Source organism: Aureococcus anophagefferens, assembly GCF_000186865.1.
Source record: "Aureococcus anophagefferens unplaced genomic scaffold AURANscaffold_4, whole genome shotgun sequence".
NCBI classification, from domain to species: domain Eukaryota; class Pelagophyceae; order Pelagomonadales; family Pelagomonadaceae; genus Aureococcus; species Aureococcus anophagefferens.
This window is the reverse complement of record NW_008705564.1, coordinates 1,975,156-1,995,220: the sequence shown is the minus strand read 5'-3', so window position 1 is coordinate 1,995,220 and position 20,065 is coordinate 1,975,156. Positions and strand designations below refer to the sequence as shown.

The following is a 20,065-nucleotide window of genomic DNA, read 5'->3' as shown; positions in this document are numbered from 1 at the left end:
CGCGGCGACATGATGGTGGGCTAAACCACCCGCCACCATGGTCTCCTGCGGCGCCTACGAACGGTGGAATAAACCACCCACCATCTTTTTCCACTGCCTCGGGGCTGCCGTGTCTTCCCAGCCGTGATTCTTGAGGGCAACGATGCTGTGCAAAGCACCCTCGAAGAGAGTGTGAGACCGCCGCGACCCATGCGGGCTCGGCAGCCGCCGACGCGGATGCTCGTGCAGCTCGTAACTCTGCAGCTCTGCGCGCGCACCGCCGCCGCGCTCGGCGGCCCGGCGCTCCCGCCGAAGCTCCGCGCCATCGAGCAGTCCCTGCGCGGCGCCCACGACGCCAAGGCGGCCTTCCGGACGGAGGAGCTCTTCCGCGGCTGCGACCGCGAGCAGCTCGCGCCGGCGCCCGCGACCGTCGCGCGCGGCGCCGTGCCGGGCGACCTGCGCGGCGCGATCCTGCGCAACGGGCCGAACGCGCGGCCGTGGGGCAGCGGCGGCGGCTGGCTCGACGGCGACGGCATGGTCCACGCCGTCGTGCTGGGCGACGAGGGCGCGACCTACAGCCGCGCCTGGCTGCGCACGGCGGCCTTCGCCAAGGAGGAGGCCGCGGGGCCCGGGAAGCTCTTCGACGGCTCGCTCGTCGCGCCGCAGGGCTTCAAGCTACTCGTCAACCTCGCGAAGAACTTCGCGAACGCCCTCCAGCCGCAGAAGGACACGGCGAACACGGCGCTCGTCGCGCTGGCCGACGGGCGGTGCCTGGGCCTGATGGAGCAGTGCAAGCCCTGCGAGTTCCGGATCTCGTCGGACGGCACGCTCGAGACGCTCGCGGCGGGGTCGACGCTCGGCGGCGGCATCGAGTTCGGGCCCCACCCGCTGAGCGGCGGCGCGCTGACGGCCCACTTCCACGGCGACCCCGTCACCGAGGAGCTCGTCGGCGTCACCTATTCGAGCACGTCGCCGCCCTACGGCCGCGTCGACTTCCTCGACTCTCGCACGGGCGAGATCACGCGCACGATCGGCGTCGACATGCGATCGCCGGTCATGCTCCACGACTCGGCGATTTCTCGGAAGCACGTGATCATCCTCGACCTGCCGCTGACGGTGCGGCCCGCGCGCGTCGGCGTCCGACGACTTTTCGAGAGACGTCGGCCGGGGACCATCGCGCTCGGTAGGCGCGGATGCTGTTGGATCGCTTTCCCGTGGAGTACGAGCCTGACTTCGGCGCGCGGCTCGGCCTCACGTCCCGCGAGACGGGCGAGACTCGCTGGGTCGACGTGGAACCGGGCGTCGTGTTGCACACGGTCTCGGCGCACGAAAACGACGACGGCGCGACCGTGCTGCGGGCCCTGCGGTCCCTCCCGGACACGCCGACGTCGTTCATCGGTGCCTATACGCCTGCCTTTCTCGGCGTCCCGTGGCCGTGACGATTTTTGAGAGATTTTGGGTGGGAAACAATGAGAAATGGTCACCGTCATGCTTGGTAGGCCTTTCTGTACGAGTGGGTCGTCGACGGCGACGCGTGCGTCCGGGAGCGCTACCTGTCGAGCGTGCCCGTGGAGTTCCCGGCGATCGACCCGCGCTGCGTCGGGTCCGCGGCGCCCTGCGCCTACGCGATCCGCCCGCGGACCATCGGCGGCCCGAATCGCTACGGCCCGCCCGCGGAGGGCATCCTCATCGACGCCGTGGTCAAGTTCGACCTCTCGGACCTGCACGACGACGACGCCGCGACGTCCGACGCCGACTGCGTCGCCGCGGAGTGGGTCGCGCCGGCGGGCTACTTTGTCGTGTCGGAGCCGTCCGTCGTGCCGAAGCGCGGCGGCCGCCCGGGCGACGGCGCCTACGTCCTCGTCTTCGTGACGAACGTCCACGACGACGGCGAAACGCGCGACTCGAAGCTCGTCGTCCTCGACGGGGACGCGCTGGCGGAGGTCTGCGAGCTCGACCTGCCCAACGACGTGCCCTACGGCCTCCACTCGGCCTGGGTCGACTGGGCGGACCTCGCGCACTAAGTTGGGTTTCTTTCGACTGGTGCTAGTGATGGTCACTTCTTTGATCGCCGATCGCCACAAAATCGTCTCAATTAGACTCAGAGAAACACTCGTGAAACAGCAACTTCTTCTCGCCGACGTCCGCGACTCGGCGTCTCAAGCGCTCCAAACGCGACGTGCGCGTGTGGGTCCACGATGACGCTGCCTGTGTGCTGTAGGTCACCAAATCAATCATGGGAGTTTCGGCATCGGCGCCGAAAGGATATTTGATCGCTTTCATCAAGGTCAAGGACAAGGAGAAGTTCGGGGCGTCCGCTGCCGGCGTCAACACTATTGGCGCGCGATACCGTCGTTCGATCGCGCCATAAACTTCAGAACTCAATCAATCACCGCGCGTATCCGCGGACCGCGCCGACCCGTTTATTTCCGCGCGCGTTATCCGCCGATCGCTTCGCCGCCTCCAGGGGCTTATCGTCGCGATATCCGCCGACCGCGTCGCTGTCTCCAGGCGCTTGTATCTATTCCTCCGCAGGTTCGGCGCCGCCGCGAAGACGGCGATCGAAGAGTACGGAGGAACGATCCTCGCCAAGGGCCCCGGCGACCTCGTCGAGACCGCGAACGGCGGCGCCGAAGGGAGCGCGGCGATCCTACTCGAGTTCGCGAGCATCGCCCAGGCCAAGGAGTTCTACTACTCCGAGTCGTACCAGAAGGCCAAGGAGATCCGCGGCGACGGCGGCGCCGACGTGTCCGTCATGTTCGTCGAGGGCACGCCGCCGACGTTCACGGGCCTGATGATGTAGAGCCACACGCGGACCAAGTAGACGCCATCGTCGTAAAAAGAGCGAGGGCGTGCCGCCGGCGTTGTGGAGCCACAAGGGGGCGCCGTCGTACTTGCCGTCGTCTTAAAAAGAGCGCCTACTAGAGCAGCCCGGGGAGGACGGCGACGCCGTCGCAGGGGTGGACGACGTGCGTGGCGAACTTGTCCTTGTAGGCCGGGTGGGCCTTGGGGTAGGCGCGGCGCACCGCGGAGACGAGCGCGTCGACGGCCGCCGCCGCGACGATCGCGCCCGCGGCGCCCTTGTCGCCGCCGCCGAGCATGCGCTCGCCGTAGACGCCGTCGACGGTGCGCGCGATGTCGCACATGGTCTCGAGCTCGGGCCCCGAGATGGCGTAGTCGTCGCGGAGGCCCAGGCCGTCCTCGCGGAACAGGGCGCCGACGGTCGCGACGTCGCCCCGCCGCCACGCGTCCATCATCGCGTCGAAGCGCCGCTGCGCCCGGTAGATGTAGTCGAAGCATTTGAAGTGCTGCTGGAAGGCGCCGGACGCGTAGGCCGCGCGCACCTGGTCGTAGACGGCGTCGTCCTTGACGGCGCCGAGCTTCGGCGTCGCGATAAAGTTGGAGGTGAAGAGCTCCTTCGCGAAGCCGTCGCACTGCGCGCGCCGCACCTTGTAGGTCGACTTGTCGAGGCCCGGCCGGTCCGTGCCCGTGTCCAGCGCGACGATGGCGTAGTCCTCGTGGTCCTCGCCGAGGGGCACGTAGTCGATCGCGTCGGTCGCGGGGTCGTAGTACGTTCCGAAGCCGGCCTTGGCGTAGTGGATCATGATCTGGTCGAGGTTGCCGCAGGGGCTGCCGACGTAGTCGTTCTCGACGGCGACGGCCAGCGTGACGGCCGCCGCGAGGCCGCCCGTCTCCCGCGGTTTGGCCCCGTTGACGTCGAGGAAGACGCCGATGAGGTTGAGGCAGAGGCTCGCGGACCGCGACATGCCGCCGCCGGGGATGTTGCCCCAGACGACGGCGTCGAAGCCCTTGGACGTTGCAAACAGCCCCGCGCCGCGGAGCACGGCGTCGACGCCGTGGGGGAACCGCGCCCACGACGCCGCGGCGTCGGGGGAGAGCGGCGGCTTCGGCTGCTCGCCGGACGCGAAGTCGACGACGCCCGCGGCCTCGAAGTTGGCGCTGTAGAGGCGGCAGCGGCCGCTCGCGTTCGGCTTGTAGGCGACCCAGATGTAGCGGTCCGTGCCCACGCCGAAGAGCGCCGTGCCGTTGTAGTCGCCGTGCTCGACGCCGAGGCAGAAGCGGCTCGACGTCCGGCGCACGGTGCCGCCGGCGATGTCGAGGCCCGCGGCCTCGGCGTAATCCTTGAGCCGGCCGGCGACGTTCTCGTCCGTGTCCGCCCAGATGCTCGGCGCGCGGGAGAGCTTGGGGCGGAAGGCTGCCATAGCTGTGTGAGAGAGCGATTCTCCACTGCAAGTTAAAATTTTAAGCTCGATGAAGCTCAAGGACGCCGGTATGCATGACCGCGCCTCTGTGCTCCGGATCGCCGGGGTCGCTCCGGGTCGCCGGGGTCGCTCCGGGATCGCGCTGGGGTCGCCGGGATCGCTCCGGGATCGCTTCTTGATGCGACCTCGAAGGCGTAGCGCCGCGTCGCGCAGTTCCGCGGCGGCACGAGCATGTTGACCGACAACGTCGCTTTGCAGCGGCCGCATTCGCACCGGACCGCCGACAACGCCGGGGCCAGCTTGTCCCCGAGGTAGTCCTCCGCGGAGACGCGGGGGATCGCTACTAGTACCGGTGACCCGCGGCGCGGCGTCACGCGGTGGCGGCATCGGCGACAACAACATGCGGCAATCGGCCGTCGCGTTCATCTACGCCGCGTGCCACTACGGCGCCATGTCCATGTCGTGCGTCCACCTGCTCAAGGACTTCTTCAACGCCTACGACGCCGCCGCCCACGTCCTCGCGATCTCCCGGGAACGCGCGCGCGTCCCGACCTAGGCTGCGGTCTTCTGCGAAGGGAGCGGCGTCCCACGACGCCGAGCGCCGGGTCTGGCCCGCCCGCCTCGGCGCCGCCTGTGGACAAGGCCCTCCGTTCGACGGCTGCGGACGCGCGCGCGCGCGAAGAAGCTTCCTTCAGGATGAGGGCACGAAGCCGCAAAAGCGGCGAGCGCATGGGAAGCCATTAAGCTCTACACATTCGTCGCAGTAAGCAAGCAACAACAGCCATGGGCCGCCCGTCGTCGTCGTGGTCGCGCGGCGGCGGCGGGCGGTCGTGGTCGCGCGGCGGCGGCGGGCGGAGCTCGCGCGGCCGCGGGTCGTCGCGCGGCAAGGGCAAGGGCCGCGCCGCGCCGCGCATGACGTGGACGCGCGACAAGGCCGCCGCGGACAAGCGCGCGGAGTTGCCCGTCGCGGCCTACAAGGCCGAGGTCGTCGCCCTCTGCGGGGCCCGCGGCGCCGTCGTCATCACGGGCGACGCGGGCTGCGGGAAATCGACGCAAGTCCCCCAGTACGTCATGGACGGCGTCGGCGAGGACGCCTGGGGCCGCAAGCCGCGGGTTTTGGTGACGCAGCCCCGGCGCTGCGCGGCCGTCGCCGTCGCGCGGCGCGTCGCCGCGGAGCGCGGCGAGGCCGTCGGCGCGAGCGTCGGCTACCACGTGTCCGGAGAAAAAGCGGGCGTCGACGACGGCGACGACGGCTCCAAGGCCAAGTGCGTCTACATGACGACGGGCGTGCTGCTCCAGCTGCTGACGCACCACCGCGCGGCCGTCGCCGAGAGCTACACGCACGTCGTCGTCGACGAGGCGCACGAGCGCGACGTCGACATGGATCTCGTGCTCGTGACGCTGCGGCGCCTCGCGCGCGGGGAGGGAGGTGTGGAGGGCCCGCGGCCGACGATCGTCATCATGTCGGCGACGGTCGACGCCGCGCGGTTGGCCCAGTTCTTCGGCGGCGCGGACGGCCCCGCGCCCCACCTCAGGGTGGGCACGCGGCCGCACGAGGTCCGCATCCACCACCTCGAGGACGTCGTCGCCGCGACGAAGGACGGCGAGGAGGCGGTGGAACCATGGGACGAGACGCGGCCGACGGGGCGGTCGAAGAACGCGCGCTTCGAGCCCGCGGCCTGCCGGGGCTGCGTCGCCTTCTTGAAGGCGCTCGCGGCCGCGCCGGAGCTCGGCGAGGCCCTGCTGCCGCCGGGCGACGACGCGAAGCGCCGCGACGTGCTCGTCTTCGTGCCCGGCGTCGCGGAGATCGAGGAGCTGGAAGCCTTGTGCCGCCGCGAGGGGCTGGGCCGGAGCTACGAGGTGCTGCCCCTCCACGGCGCGCTCGACGACGAGGCGCAGCGCGCCGCGCTGTCGTCGCCCGACGACGGCCGCGCGAAGCCGCGCGTCGTCATCACGACGAACATCGCCGAGTCGTCCGTGACCGTGCCCGGCGTGCGCGTCGTCGTTGATTTCGGGCTCGAGAAGCTGCCGGTCTACGACCCGCGGACGCGGACGCAGGCTTTGCTCACGCGCCACTGCTCGCGCGCGTCCGCGGCGCAGCGCGCGGGCCGCTGCGGCCGCGTCGCCTCGGGCGCCTGCGTGCGGTTATATTCCAAGGAGACGCACGACGCCCACATGCCGCCCTACATCGCGCCGGAGATCGTCCGCGCGCCGCTCCCGACGGTCGCGCTCAAAGCCCTGCTCCTCGACTCCGAGCCCGCGCGGTTGTTGTCGGAGGCGCTCGACGCGCCGGACCCGCGCGAGGTCATTGAGGCTTTGATGAGCCTCGTGCGCATCGGCTGCGTCCGCGGGTCGCCCGACGCGGGCTTCGCCGTCGAGCCGCTCGGCGAGCTCGTCGCCCGCCTGGACATCGACGCGAACGTCGGGCGGCTGCTGGCCTTCGGCGCCGCGCTGGGCTGCGTCGACGACATGGCCGTCGTCGCCGCGAGCGTGAGCCTGCGCGACGTCTTCCTGCAGCCCTTCGAGGCGCGGCCCCCGAGGAAGGACGGCGAGGAGGAGGAGATCTCGGACGTCGGCGACGCCAAGGCGCTGAGCCTCGACCAGGCGAAAAAGGAGGTCGCCCACTTCGCGCCGCGGCGCAACGTCTGGGAGCGCGCCCAGTACTCGGACGCGCTCGCGACGGTGGCGATCCTCCGCGAGTTCAAGCGCAAGTTGGACCACGGGAGCCGCGACGACGCGGCGCGCTACGCGCGGTCGAACCACGCGTCCTTCAAGCGCCTCGTCGAGGTCGACGCGCTCGCGCGGCGCCTCGCGTCGACCTACGACCGCGTCGTCGGGCTCCGCGTCGCGCCCGAGGAGCGCAAGGCCCTCGGCCGGTCGCGCGCGCGCCGCGGCGACCTCGCGCGGCGCCTCTCGGACCGGCCGGCCCTGGCGACGACGGTGCGCAAGTTCGCGCTGCTCTGCTGCTTCGCGCCCTGCGTGTCGTCGGCCGTGGCGCGCGCGTCGGACCCGGAGACGCGCGGCGTCGTCGTGTTCCGGCTGGACCCGCCGCCGGCGGACGACGACCGCGAGGCGGGCGAGGCGGCGGCGCTCGAGGCCTTTGGCGCCTGGGGCGCGACGGCCTGCCGCGTCTACAGGGAGGGCGACGCCATGGACGTCGAGCAGAAGGCGCCGGCGCCGCCCCCGGCGCCGCCCGCGCCGGCCGCCGCGCCGCCGCCGGCCGCGGACGCGCCCGTCGCGCTGCTCGACGTCGACGGCCTCTCCGAGGACGGCGACAAGGAGGAGCGCGACGAGCACGAGGAGCGCGACGAGCGGGAGCGCGACTTCGACGCCGTGCGTACGACAGGGCGGGCATCGAGTGTTTTTTTGCGTCGAGAGAAGTTGTTCACCCTTGAGAATGCGTCGAGAGAAGATCGTGAGTGTTTCGCAACCAATCGTCGACAGAAAGGCATCCGGACTTGGAGAGATCGCTCGTTCTCGGAAGTTGGCACGTTTCTCGCCCCCAGGTCTACGAAGGACTCGACGCGAAGCCCGACGACGACGGCGCGGCGGCGGGCGACTCCGAGTGGCGCCTCGAGGTGACGACGCGGTCCGCCAAGGACGCGGCGGCCGTCGCGCGGTCCGCGGGCGTGCGCGCGTCGGTCAAGCTGCCCCTCGGCGACGGGTCGCACCTCCACCTCCGGGACCCGCGGCTCTCGGCGCCGACGCTCGCGTTCGAGCGGCCCGGCGCGCGCGCGTGCGTCGAGGCGACCTGGTCGTCGCCGTCGGCGCGCCACTTCGTCGACCCCTACGAGTCCGCGGCTACGAAGGCGCGCTACCTCGTGGCGCCCTTCTACAGCGCGCGCGGCGCGTCCAAGTCGCGGCAGCTCGCGCACCAGCCGACGCTGCTCCCCGCGGAGCCCAAGGGCGCCGCGGAGCTGCTGCTGCTGGCGGCGGCGCGCGACGCGCGCTGGGTCGCGGCGGACTCGGCGCTGGTCGGCGCCGAGCTCTTCGCGCCGGGCTCGCCGGACGAGCTGCGCGTCGCTTTGCCGCTCGTCCTCGACGCGACGGACGTGGACCTGCTCAACGGCGTCCGCCGCGCGCTGTCGCGCGCCGTCGCGGCGCCCGACGGCGCGCCCGGCGCCGCCGTGGACCCGCTCCTCGCGCTGCTCGACCGCGAGGACCGCGAGGAGCTCGAGGTCTGCGCGCCGACGCTCGCGGACGCGCTCAACGGGCGGTCGGCCGCGCGGTCGCCGGCGCTCGAGAGCGGCGGCGACGGGCTGCTGGGCGACCTGCGGGCGTTCGGCGGCGGCGTGAAGCGGGCGGTGTCCGATGACGATGATGCTGAGTCCGGGGGCTGCCCGGATCCCAAGCGCGCGCGGTTGGACGAGTGGTGATTTCTCGCCGGCGGGAGTCTTAAGCAAAGTCTCACTAGAAAGCCCACTGGCACTTATAAATGCTAAAAAAAGGACGCGCTGTCTTGCTTTGAGCTCGCCAGAACGAAGCTCAGTGCAGCAGAGGAGAGCGCGCCGGTGCGTGTGTGTGTGCGTGTGCGTGGGGGGGGGTCAGTTTGGGGGTCAGGAGGTTCTGGCGTGGAAGCCTCCTGGGGGAGAAGGGTAGTACCCGCAGAGGCAGGGTACGAGCGTGCACGTGCAACGGGCGGGCGGCGGCGGGACGACGACCGCCGCGGGCCGCGGCGGGACGACGGGCTCCGCAGGCCGCGGCGGGACGACGACCGCCGCGCGCGCCGGCGACGCGAAGGCCTCCGCCGGTGGCAGCGCGGCGACGGCCTCCGCGGGTGGCGGCGGGACGACGGGCCGCCGCCTAAGGTAAAACTTCCGGCCAGGCTTCCGTCCGGCGCCCTGGGGCATATACCTTTGATAGGATGGGTCATCCGGATTGAAATAACGATTTAAAATTTCATCTTTAACTTTTTGGCCTTTTTTTAGACCTTCAATCTCCGGAATGTAAGCTACGCCTTCGGCTCGGGCTCGTCGGCCTCGGGCTCCGTCTTCGGCTCGGGCTCCGACTCGTCGTAAATAACCACCAGGCTGATGAAAACCAAATTTCCGACACTCGCCTTCGCGCGTCGCCGTGAAATAGACGGGTAGGCCCTTGGCTTTTCCAACGGCACTGAAGACAACGTGGTTTATTTCAAATTCACCATCTGGCGCAACAATGTGTTTTCCCTGGACATATTCATTTGCTTCCTTTCTTGAGAAACATTCATGGTTGCCAACGGAACAGCGGAACGGCGCCGGGTCGTCGATAAAATCTTCGAGCTTCTGGTTCATCGAGTTGTCGTTTAAGCTCCTCTCGTCGTAGGGGAGTTCCCCCAACGGGTCGAAACGGAAGAACTTCTTGATCGCCGCGCGCTCGCCGTCCGCGCCGCCGCCATTTTGGGCAATGAGGGCCTCGGCCTCGCGCAGCGCGTCGGCCATGAGGCCCGCGCACACCGCGCACCGCTTCAGCGTCGAGTAGGTCCCCGTATCCGTCACGGGGTTCAGGCACGACAAGCAGCACGCCCCGAGGACCCCCAGCCGCCTTTCCCGGGCCTGGTGCGACTCGACGGGGTCGTGCGCGCCGCCGCCCGCGCCGCCGTCGTGACGGCCGTCGTCGTCGCTGTCGTCCGCGGGCGGCGGCGGGAGCTCGAGGGCGGGGGGAGAGCCTGTGAAGATGCGGCGCACGAAGTCATCCCTGGTCCATGCCCTGTCGTCCAGCGCCTCCGTCGACACCGGGTAGTCGACGCGGATGCCCTTGCCATTGTTCCACAGCGTGTCGCTCAGGTCGTAGTACCGCGAGTCGTCGCCGCCGGCCGCGTTGCCAGGCATGAGCTCCTCGCCGCCGGGGGGCACGGCGTCGCGGAACAGGTTGCGGTCGGTCCCCGGGCTCTTGCTCGGGTCGAACATCCGAAGAGGCATGATGGTGTCGGGGCCGACTTCTGGGCCTTGACCGTAATTAGGTAAGGGCCACCCATCGAGGTTATGCATGATTATGGAGCATCCTTTGCGGTCGAGGGCGCCTTCGACGTCCATCGCACGCGGGCTCGCGTCGACGAGGCGTCGGAGAGCACGCGCGTTGCCGTGACCTCGATCTCGAAGCGGTCGGCGATCGTGCCACGACAGACGAGCCTTGAAGAGACGTTGAAGCTCACCTTGCACTTCCCTGAGACTTCGCTGGGCTGCTGGGCTTGGCCGCGGAGGCAGGGGTCCTGCCACCGCAGACGGCCCTCTTATAGACGCGCGCCGCGACGCGGGGGCGCGCGCGACGAGGGCGGCTGCGCCCTCAGGTCTCGTGGCGGCGCTGCAGGAGCCGCGCGCGCCGCTCCACTCGCCGCTCCTCGGACGCCGCGCGGCTCGCGCGCAGCCACAACAGCACGCGATTGCGGAGCTCGCGCTCCTCGATCTCGACGTCGTAGCGGCGCTCGGCGTCGTCCCCGGCCGCGAACCGGCGGCGCAGCTCCTCGATGCGGCGGGTCCGGCGCTCCGCGGGGCCGTTGGAGGCGCAGTCCGCGAAGACGGAGGTGAAGGTCTCGGGCCAGGAGGCGCGCGCGAAGAGGTCGTCGAAGCCGCCGCGCAGCTCCTCCTCGAGCGTCACCGGGATGCCGACGCCCCTAGACCTCTCGGAGCAGAGCTGGCGGCGCCTGGGGCCGAAGGGCTCCGCGGGCGTCGCGGTCTCGGCTGATTCGGCGGCGATGGTGACCGCGAGCCGGGCGAGGATGCAGGGCGTGCCGGCTTTGAGGAAGTTCTTGACGGCGTTGCTGATGACGTCGTCGCTGACCCACGATGGAAGCCGGAGCGGGCGGCCGGACACTTGCTCGCCGAACGCGAACGCGACGGCGATCACGCCGAAGAGCGCCTGGCGCAGGGCCGCGTCGTCACCGGACGCGAAGGAGACCTTGATACGGAGCACGCTGCGGCTCGACTGCGGCCCCAGCGAGCCGCCGAAGATGAAGACGGCGCGCCAGGCGAAGCCCGGCACGCCCCAGGCTGTTTTCAAACGGTCCGTCGAGGCCTGTGTGGAACTCAAATCTTCAACCCGACTTCAATGTGAGCGTATTTGACCGTTTTGACGCGAGATGTTCGGCCGTGCTTCGAGAGCTCGACGAGAGCAATCGATTCGTCCAAAAATCAGCCGAATCGACTTCGATTTGACCGAGCTAGAGAATTCTGAAGTTTGGTCGGGACGTCCGAAACCGGTGGTCGATTTGCACACAGGTCGAGGCCTTCTGGTCCTCGAGGGCGGCCCAGCACGACGCGATGTTGGCGGCCCAGGCTTCCGACGGGAAGCCCACGTCGAGCATGCGCGTCGCGAGCTCGCCGCCGAGGATCTTGAGGAGGAACGTCGAGATCTTGATCTGGTTCCCGAGGATCGCGCGGGCCGCGCCGTCGTCGAGGAAGGCCGTCTCGCTGAAGTGGAAGCGGTTCCCGGCCGCTTCGACGATCTTCGCGATCGGTCCGATCGCGAGGAAGTGGGCGGTGGCGTCGTAGGCCGTGAAGAACTGGTTCAGGAGGTGGACCCCGGACATCGACATTGCCCCAAAGTGGCAGGCTGCGTAAATGAAGGCGCGCGCCGACTGCCGCATGTCGTCGTCGCCGATGCCGAAGAAGAAGAAGATGAGCAGGACGAGGGTGGGCGTGGCCTTGCACTGCTCGTGCCCACCCAGGGACAAGATCTTGTTGACGAAGAGGACGACGTTGCCGTCGCAGAGGAACAGCGTCGGCGTGCCGTTCTCCGCGACGTGGATCACGACCTGGATGAGGCCGAGGCCCACGAGGAGGTCGCCGTACGCCGCGAGATCGCCGTGGCCGCACGGCATGCCCAGCTCGCGCGCGCAGAGCGCGTGGCCGCAGGCGTACACGAAGTCCTCTAGCTGGTTCCAGCTGAAGGACCAGTGGCGCTGCGGCACGACAAGGCCCGCGACGAGACGCGCCGCGTGCGCCTCGGGCGTGAAGAGGAAGCCGACGGCGCGAACCGCCTCCATGGCGCTCACCGGCCCTTGGACGCCCACGCGCACGAGGTCGCTGAACAGGTCCTTGGACGCGTACACGGCGACGATCAGGCAGATGACCTTGCGCCAGGGCTTGCTCTCCTCGCCGCCGCAGAGCTTGCTCGTCCAGCACGTGTAGTCGGCGTGGTTGCGAGTGAGTTCGGAATTGATGACGACGAGGAAGCACAGCAGCGGCATGCGCTGCAGGAGGAACACCATTGCGCCGACGGCCACGCCGACGGCGCAGGTAGGTCGGGCCTCGCCGAGTCGACTCGTGTGTCGCGTCAGTTGTTCAACTTAGGTTGTTGGACAAAGTTTGCATGCAATGTTGAGTCGCCCGCATCGAATGTGAGCAGCCCCATGAGCCGCTCCGAGCGCAGGCAGCTGTTTCGGCGGCTCGGGGCCATGGCGCCCGGCGCCGCCATGCGCCCCGTCCTCGCGCGGCTCCTCGAGCTCGGGGCGCTGGGGGCCGACGAGCGCGACGATGCGAGAGATTGGGTGGCGATTTTGGTGACATTGAGTGGCGATCGAGAGGTAGCCCAGGCGACGAAGGAAATCCTGGGGCTATGGATGACGCCGCCGGCGCCTCGACCGGCGGTGGCGACGGGCCGGGCGCCGCCCGCGGCGGGGGCGGGGGGGCGAGGGCCGGCGCCCGGGCGGCGCGCGCCCGCGCCCGGCCGGCGCGCGCCCGCGCGCGCGCCGGCCGCCACGGTGAAGATGGACGCGGCGCTGGCGTCGACGGAGCGCGTCGTCCCCGGTTCCTGGCCGGATACGGCCCTGTGTGTCCATCCCGAGTGGCTCGAGAAGATCCTGCGGGGCGTGAAGACCGTCGAGCTCCGTGGCACGGTCTCGAAGAAGGAGGTCGGCACGAGGTTGGGATTGATCTGTTGTGGCACGAGCCGGGTCTACGGCGAGTGCACCTTCGTCGAGTGCCGGGGCCCGCTCACCGACGACGAGCTCCTCGAGCTCCAGCCGCGGCACCGCGTGCGCGCGCGCGACGACGGCGAGCCCGACACGGCCGACGCGCTCCGCGCGCGCATCAACTACCGCGACTGCTACGGCTGGTTCGTCAAGGACGCCGTCGTCTACGAGACGCCCCTCGCCTACGAGCACCCCGGAGGGGCCCAGACCTGGGTGAACCTCACCCAGGCGGTCCCGGGCCACCAGAACCGTGACGCCCCGCGCGGCAAACGCCCGCGCGGGTAGAGACTCCGTAGGCGACCGCAGGAGTCAACGCCGACCGAGCTAAGTCCAGATAGGCCGGCGCCTGTTGCCCTCGGGGAGGACGAGGTCACGAGGAGAGGGTTCTCGGGGCATGCTTCGCAAAGTTCAAGGATCGAATGTTTACCCACTTGTTTCCCCCCCCCCATCAACACTCGTTTTTGACATGGCCATGGGAGACAATGACGCCCACGACCCGGATGCGCTTGTCGACGACGCCGAGGCGGCGCAACGGTGGGACCCGTTCGCCAGCGGGTTCGACGTCGACGACGCCTCTTCGCGCCGAGGTCCAGGTCGTGAGCGTGCCCGTCGAGAGCGTCGCCGAGATGCAGCGCGACGCTCTCGAGGTCCACGCTTTCGCCGACGCCTCCTCCGCGACGTCGGCCAGCTTCGACGACAGCCGGGTCGCGGCCGCCTCGCCGTGGACATCGGCGCTCCGATAGCCCGAACCTCTGCTCGACGCCGCGTCGGCGTACGACGGCGCGGCGGCTCCGCGCGGCGCCCGCGCGGCGCCCGCGGCGACGCGGCCAGCCTCAACAGCGTGTTCGACGGCGGGGAAGGCCACAACTGGCCCGCCGTGTTCGACGGCGGCGCGCACGGCGACGCCTACCTCTACTGCGTCTACTTCACCGCGGGCACCTCCGCGCTCGCCAGACGAGCTCCGGATCCGGAGGAGGCCCAGACGAGTAGCCCGGCCGCCCTGGCGATAACCTCCCCGGCCCACGACTCGACTAGGGTAATTACTTTGCTCCTATGAGCGCGTCGACGAACGCGTCGCGCTCGGCGACGGTGATCGTCGATCGGCGGGCGCCCATGCAGCCCCCGTCGGTGACGCCCGGTAGACTGACCTCCGAGGGCCAGATGCCCTCGGGCACCTCGCGCGTCTCGAGGTACATCGAAGACGCCCTCCAGTAGTGCAGGAAGATGAGCGCGTTGTGCTTCTTGTCGTTCGCCTGAGCGTCCTGGAGGTGGCGGTGGAGGTCGTGGCGTGCGGAGAGATGGAGCTCTCCGGACACGACCGAGTAGATCTGGTCTTTCCTGCCGTGGTAGTCGACGCCGCCGTGGTAGTCGGCGACGGGGAGGACGCACGCCACGGTCCCGGCCCAGGCGACGAGCAGCTTCCTCCCGGCCGTCCTCGCGCCCGCGATGCCCACGACGAGGTCGCCGTTGTGCGCGCCTCGCCGGATCGAAGTAGAGCAAAGACACTGGGAAAGGATGCCCTCCTGGTCGCACGGCGAGTAGGTCGTGTCCACCTCCATCCTGTACGCCCACATGGTCACGTGCGGCGTCAGGGGCGATGGACTCGGCAACTTCCTTTTCAACGGCAACGCCGGCGCGGCCGCGGGCTTGAGCCCTCCATTCGGATATACCGTTCCTCGCGGCTCGCCGGGTGGCCGTCGGACGCGGCTGCCACGCCGCGGTTCTGGCGCCTCGTCGGCCAGGGGGCTCGCGACCGGCGCCTCGACACCGGCCACGAGGCTCGCATTCGGCGGCGGCGCCGGCGCGGCCGCCGTCGCGCGCTCGGCCTCCGCCGTCGTAGCTCCCGTCGCCGCCGCCGCCGCCGCCGCCGCCGCCGCCGCCGCACGTGCCGCAGCCGCGGTCGAAGAGTGAAGGGCGCGTTCCAAGCACACGCACGCGAACAGCGCGCGCGCGTGACGCCACGCGCGGCGCCAGCCGGCTTCGCACGGCTTTGTGGCGCGGTGCAGACACCGTTCCAACAGGGACAAGAGCCCAGGACCCGCCGCAGTCGTCTTGGCACATCCGCGCATCAGCGCATACTGCAGTTTGCCGATAAATGTGTCGGGGCCGCCGTCGCTCTCTCCTGAAGACAACACGGTTTTTCGAAGCCACCGTGTGTTGCCCGTGCGCGCCGCCTGCTCGATCTGCACGGCAAAAGCCGTGGGAGTGCGCTCGTGCTCATTGGCGGTCGGAAAGAGGGGAAGCTGCGACAGCGGCATCAATCGCCGCATGTGTCGACCATCGACGACCAGAGTTATTGATGCAACTCCCAGGGCAACCTAGCGTCTTTGAAGCATGTAAAAAGGCAGCCCAGCCGATGGCGGGTAGCTCGATCGCGCGAAGCAGACCGTGCGCACGTCCGTCGACGGCGTCGACGAGAGGTGCAGACCATCACGACGTCCGCCGACGAGGTGACGCCCGAGGTCCAGACGCTGACGACGTCCGCCGTCGACGTCGACGAGATCCAGACGGTCCTCGCGTCCGCGACGATCAGCGACGAGATCCTTGGCCGTCTGCGCGGCGTCGAGAGCGTCGCCGAGAAGCAGTGCGTCACCTCCGCCGTCGGCGACACGCCCGAGGTCCAGGCCTTTGGCTTCTGCGTGCTCAACGCGGACACGAACCAGTGCTCTCTGGAGGCGTCGATGGGCGCGCCCGACGCGGACCGCGAGAGCGTCGTCCCGACGTTCGACATCTCGTGGGACATCACGGACTGTGGCCTTGCCGCGGACGTCGACTTCTGCCAGCGCGGCGTCGACGAGGACAGCACCACCTCCCGCGACAGCGTGCCGACGAACGACCGCACCGCGGCCTCCATCGACCTCTACGACTCGTCGAACGTGCTCTTGTCGACGGCCGACATGGAGACGGCGTTCCAGGCCATGCCCTACTCGAGCATGCAGATCATCATCGACGCCGACGGCGTCGGCCGCGACGTGACGCGCGCGCGCGCTCGCGATCGTCGACGACGTCCAGGCCGGCGGCGGCTCCGGCACGACGTGCACGGGCGTCTACCACGTCGAGTACCGCGTCACCTTCACGGGCCGCCACCACCGCGACAACGTGCCGTCGATCGCGCTCACGACGTCCTCCGCGCTCTCGACGTACTCGTCGACGTACGGCGGCTACACGGCCGTCTCGGGCTCGGACACGATCGGCTACCTCAGCTCCTGCTGCGATTCCACGTGCTCCTCGAGCTGCCCCGACGAGCTCGGCTTCGCGTACCTGGATGACCAGGTCGCCTACTCGATCCTCGAGGGCAACCAGCCCGACGGCTCCATCAAGCTCGAGTACGAGTGCGAGGCGCGCACGTCGCCGCTCGACAGCGCGGCCGTGACCTACGGGTCCACGTCCGCGCTCCTCAACGGCGCCCAGGTCACCGTCAAAAAGGGCGACTGGGTCCGCCTCGGCACGACGTCCGACTCCTACTACGAGGTCGACAAGGTCTACGGCGACGGCTCGTACCAGGCGAACGTCTCCTTCGCGACGGCGTACGCCGGGTCCACGGCCGTGCTCACGGACGCCGAGGTCGGCGTCTTCTACAGCGACCCCTCGTCCGACGACGGCGTCTCCTCGGCCTGCGCGACGTCGCGCGTGCGGTCCACGGACGTCATCAACGTCGACGCGTCCGCGGCGACGTGGTCCTCGACGCTCCGCTCCGTCGCGACGATCGAGTCCGCGTCGGACTACCTCGTCGTCACCGCGGCCAAGCCCCTCCCGGGCAACGGCAGCTACGTCGGCCTCTACGTCGACGTCGAGTTCCTCGCGCTGCACGGCGACCTCAAGCCCATGGTCTGCGACACGTCCTACCTGACGGCGTCGTCCGACGCGACCAGCGCGTACTGCAACGTCACGACGCTCCAGGACGGCTCCCTCGCCGACGGCGACTTCTCGCTCACGACCTACTGGCCCAACGAGCGCGTCGCCAAGCCGAGCCCCTTCAACGCGACGGGCCTCCGCTGGAACTCGCCGTCGGACACGATGGACGCGGTCATGGAGCGCGTCGGCGCGGGCGACGGCGTCAGCCTCGCCTTCGGCCTCGTCGACGTCTCGCGCTCCGCCTACACGCCGTCGACGGACGCGCGCTGGTCCGGCGGCTACGCCTGGACGGTCACCTTCCTCAGCGCCATCGGCAACGTGCCGCAGATGAAGGTCGAGTCGAACGTGACCGTGTCCTACGCGGCCAAGACCAAGAGCCTCGCGAGCTCCTACTGGGGCCACTCCGCGGTGACGCTCGAGGTCGAGGACGAGTCGAGCGGCTCCGAGGACACGTACCAGGGCGACGCGAACTCCTACACCTTCGGCCTCGACTCGACGGGCGTCGCCGCGGACGGCGGCCAGGTCTCCGGCAGCTACGGCCTCACCTTCGGGGACACGACGTCCGCGGACACGGCCTGTAGCGTCGCCAACGCGACGTCCTACAAGGCCATCTCCGACGCCGCCTTCAAGGCCCAGTTCCAGGCCGCGCTCTTCGCGGGCCGCGACGTCGTCGACGTCTCTCGCAGCTCGAGCCCGAACCGCGCCGCCGCGTACACGTACACGATCACCTACCGCTCCGCGGAGGTCGGCGGCGACGTCGCCCTGCTCGGCACGGACGCCACCCAGCTCTCGGGCACGGGCGCGTCCGTCTCCGTGAGCGTCGAGGAGGAGGGCGCGCAGATCTACGGCTCCTTCCAGCTCCGCTTCAACGGCTACACGACGGGCGTCGTCTCCTACGACGCGAGCGCCGAGGACGTCGAGGCGCAGCTCAACGCGCTCCAGAGCATCTCGCCGTCCAAGGTCACGGTCTCGCGGAGCGGCCCGCTCACGACGGGCCCGGACCTGGCGCCCAACGCCTACCTCTACCGCGTGTCCTTCGTGGGCGCCGGCGACGTCGACGCGCCCGAGTCGAACCACGGCCTCGTGTTCAACTACACGAGCAAGGGCCGCGTCGGCCGCGACGGCTTCATGGACGGCGGCTGCAACCCGTTCGAGACCGAGTACCAGAACGTGACGGCCTTCACGGCCCAGAACGGCCTGGTCAACAAGAACAACTGCACCTACAGCGGCTGCCTCGACGGCGTCATCCAGCGCGGCAACCTCACGCTCTTCCAGGTCGAGGGCGACCCGCTCGGCGCGTCGAACCTCCCGTGGAACGCGCGCGAGTACGTCATCGAGAAGCTCGACAGGGCCGCGACGACGACTACGAGTCGCCCGCGGTGGGCGCGTCCCGCGTCGCGCCGTCCGACGGCAGCGGCCTCCAGGAGGCCACGCACTACGAGCTCCAGACGAGCTCCTCCTTCGAGGGCACGGGCGTCACGACCTACACCATCGACACGGACCGCATCCCGTCGGCGCTCGTCGACGACTACGAGTCGCCCGCGGTGGGCGCGTCCCGCGTCGCGCCGTCCGACGGCAGCGGCCTCCAGGACGGCCTGCTCTACTACCACACGGCGATCAACAGCGTCGGATACTCGCTGCCCCAGGCGACGGACTCGGCCATGAGGCCCACGACGACGCCCGGCGCGCCGACGTTCGTCGTCCTGTCGACCGTGTCGACCCCGAACCCCCCGGTCCAGTTCAGCGGCCCGACGTGGGACGGCGGCGACGAGATCATGTCCTACCTCGTCGAGTACGCGACGGACGCGGCCATCCCGTCGACGGAGAGCGTCACCGTGAGCGATGGCCCTCCCCCCCACGAAGGGCCCGGAGTACGACCTCCGTCGACGGCGTCCGCCTCTGCCGTTGCTGTTTGCTCGGTCGCCGAGGGCCTCGCCGTCGACGTCCGCGTGGCGCTGCGCGCGCCGACGTTCCCGCGGCTCCAGATTATAAGGGCCGGGGGGGGGGGTAACGCGGAAACCAACTTCTCGCGGAGCGTGTTGAGCGGCGGCGTCCAGCGGCTGGGCCGCTGGGCCTTCTTGTCCTTGTTGAACGCCTTGCGCAGGTGCTCGAGCTCGGCGTTCGCGCGCTTGGAGGAGACATTCTGGTCGTCTAGCACGTCCATGATGGAATTTTGGCGCTCCTTTTCAAAGCCGGTCTGGGCGATTTGCTGAAGTGTTTTCGTCTCCCGAATCGGCCCGTCCATCACGGCCCTCCGGCCGCCGCCGCGACGGGCGGCGCGAGTGGCGCGCGGCGCCGCGACTGTCGACGCGGCGGCGGCGACGGGCGAGAACGACTGGCCGTGACTCGGCACGAGCGCAATCACTGTCGGCAGCCTATCTGTTTTGTCCTTTGTTCAACAAACCACATTGCCTTTCAATATATTGCTCAAGTTCAACCTCGAGGCGCCTGGCGGACCTTCGCGTGTCGTCGTCGGCGCGAGCTGCGCGTCTCGCAGCTCCGCCGGGCGACCGACACGCGCCCCTGTCGTCCCGCTCACTCGTCCCGGAGGCGCCGTGGCCGTCCCAGCACGCGGCGGACTCCTCCGCCGTCGACGATCGCGCAGTCTAGTGACGCGGTGCGCCGCGTCGTTTACGCGCCGGGGGCGGGGGGGGGGCGGGGTGCGTCTGCGGGGTCGGAGGCGAGCGCGAGTCCGCAGCGGGGCCGCGAGGCCGCGGCGAGGCCGCGAGGCCGACGTCCGCGCCTTCGGCGCGTCGCCGTCGAGCATCTCCTCGACGCCCGTCAGCGTCGACGCGTCCCAGGCATCGACGCTCTCGTTGAAGGCGGCGTTGGCGTCGAACAGCTCCTCCATCGTCGTCACCTTGGGCACGTTCCAGCCGCCGACGTCCTCGCGGCCCGGGCGCGCGCGAGCCGTCGCCGCGCTCCGGCGCGAGGACGTCGGCGGCTGGAACGTGCCCAAGGTGACGACGATGGAGGAGCTGTTCGACGCCAACGCCGCCTTCAACGAGAGCGTCGATGCCTGGGACGCGTCGACGCTGACGGGCGTCGAGGAGATGCTCGACGGCGACGCGCCGAAGGCGCGGACGTCGGCCTCGCGGCCTCGCCGCGGCCTCGCGGC

The 20,065-nt window shown here is 69.8% G+C and overlaps 5 protein-coding genes across 5 annotated transcripts; 3 read left to right on the top strand and 2 right to left on the bottom strand.

Moving 5' to 3' along the window:
• Positions 1-216: 216 nt before the first annotated feature.
• AURANDRAFT_62251 (hypothetical protein) lies at positions 217-2,003 on the top strand (the record flags this gene model as incomplete). The annotated part of the gene is made up of 2 exons (XM_009036308.1): positions 217-1,095; positions 1,479-2,003. The coding sequence occupies 2 exons, from the start codon at positions 217-219 to the stop codon at positions 2,001-2,003; spliced, it is 1,404 nt and encodes a 467-aa protein (XP_009034556.1).
• A 79-nt stretch (positions 2,004-2,082) lies between these two features.
• Positions 2,083-2,832, top strand: AURANDRAFT_59919 (hypothetical protein; the record flags this gene model as incomplete). The annotated part of the gene is made up of 3 exons (XM_009036309.1): positions 2,083-2,121; positions 2,201-2,292; positions 2,515-2,832. Coding segments are annotated over 2 exons (340 nt in total), but the record flags the coding sequence as incomplete, so codon positions are not given.
• Positions 2,833-2,900: 68 nt separating this feature from the next.
• On the bottom strand, positions 2,901-4,202 carry AURANDRAFT_62250 (hypothetical protein; the record flags this gene model as incomplete). Its single annotated transcript, XM_009036109.1, has 1 exon — positions 2,901-4,202. One exon carries the CDS (start codon positions 4,200-4,202, stop codon positions 2,901-2,903), a length of 1,302 nt encoding a protein of 433 aa, XP_009034357.1.
• A 4,951-nt stretch (positions 4,203-9,153) lies between these two features.
• Positions 9,154-12,390, bottom strand: AURANDRAFT_62248 (hypothetical protein; the record flags this gene model as incomplete). The annotated part of the gene is made up of 4 exons (XM_009036108.1): positions 9,154-9,232; positions 9,435-10,076; positions 10,552-11,195; positions 11,395-12,390. The coding sequence occupies 4 exons, from the start codon at positions 12,388-12,390 to the stop codon at positions 9,154-9,156; spliced, it is 2,361 nt and encodes a 786-aa protein (XP_009034356.1).
• Positions 12,391-14,664: 2,274 nt separating this feature from the next.
• On the top strand, positions 14,665-19,102 carry AURANDRAFT_62247 (hypothetical protein; the record flags this gene model as incomplete). The annotated part of the gene is made up of 5 exons (XM_009036310.1): positions 14,665-14,763; positions 15,513-16,064; positions 16,105-18,276; positions 18,297-18,782; positions 19,052-19,102. The coding sequence occupies 5 exons, from the start codon at positions 14,665-14,667 to the stop codon at positions 19,100-19,102; spliced, it is 3,360 nt and encodes a 1,119-aa protein (XP_009034558.1).
• Between the last annotated feature and the right edge of the window lie 963 nt (positions 19,103-20,065).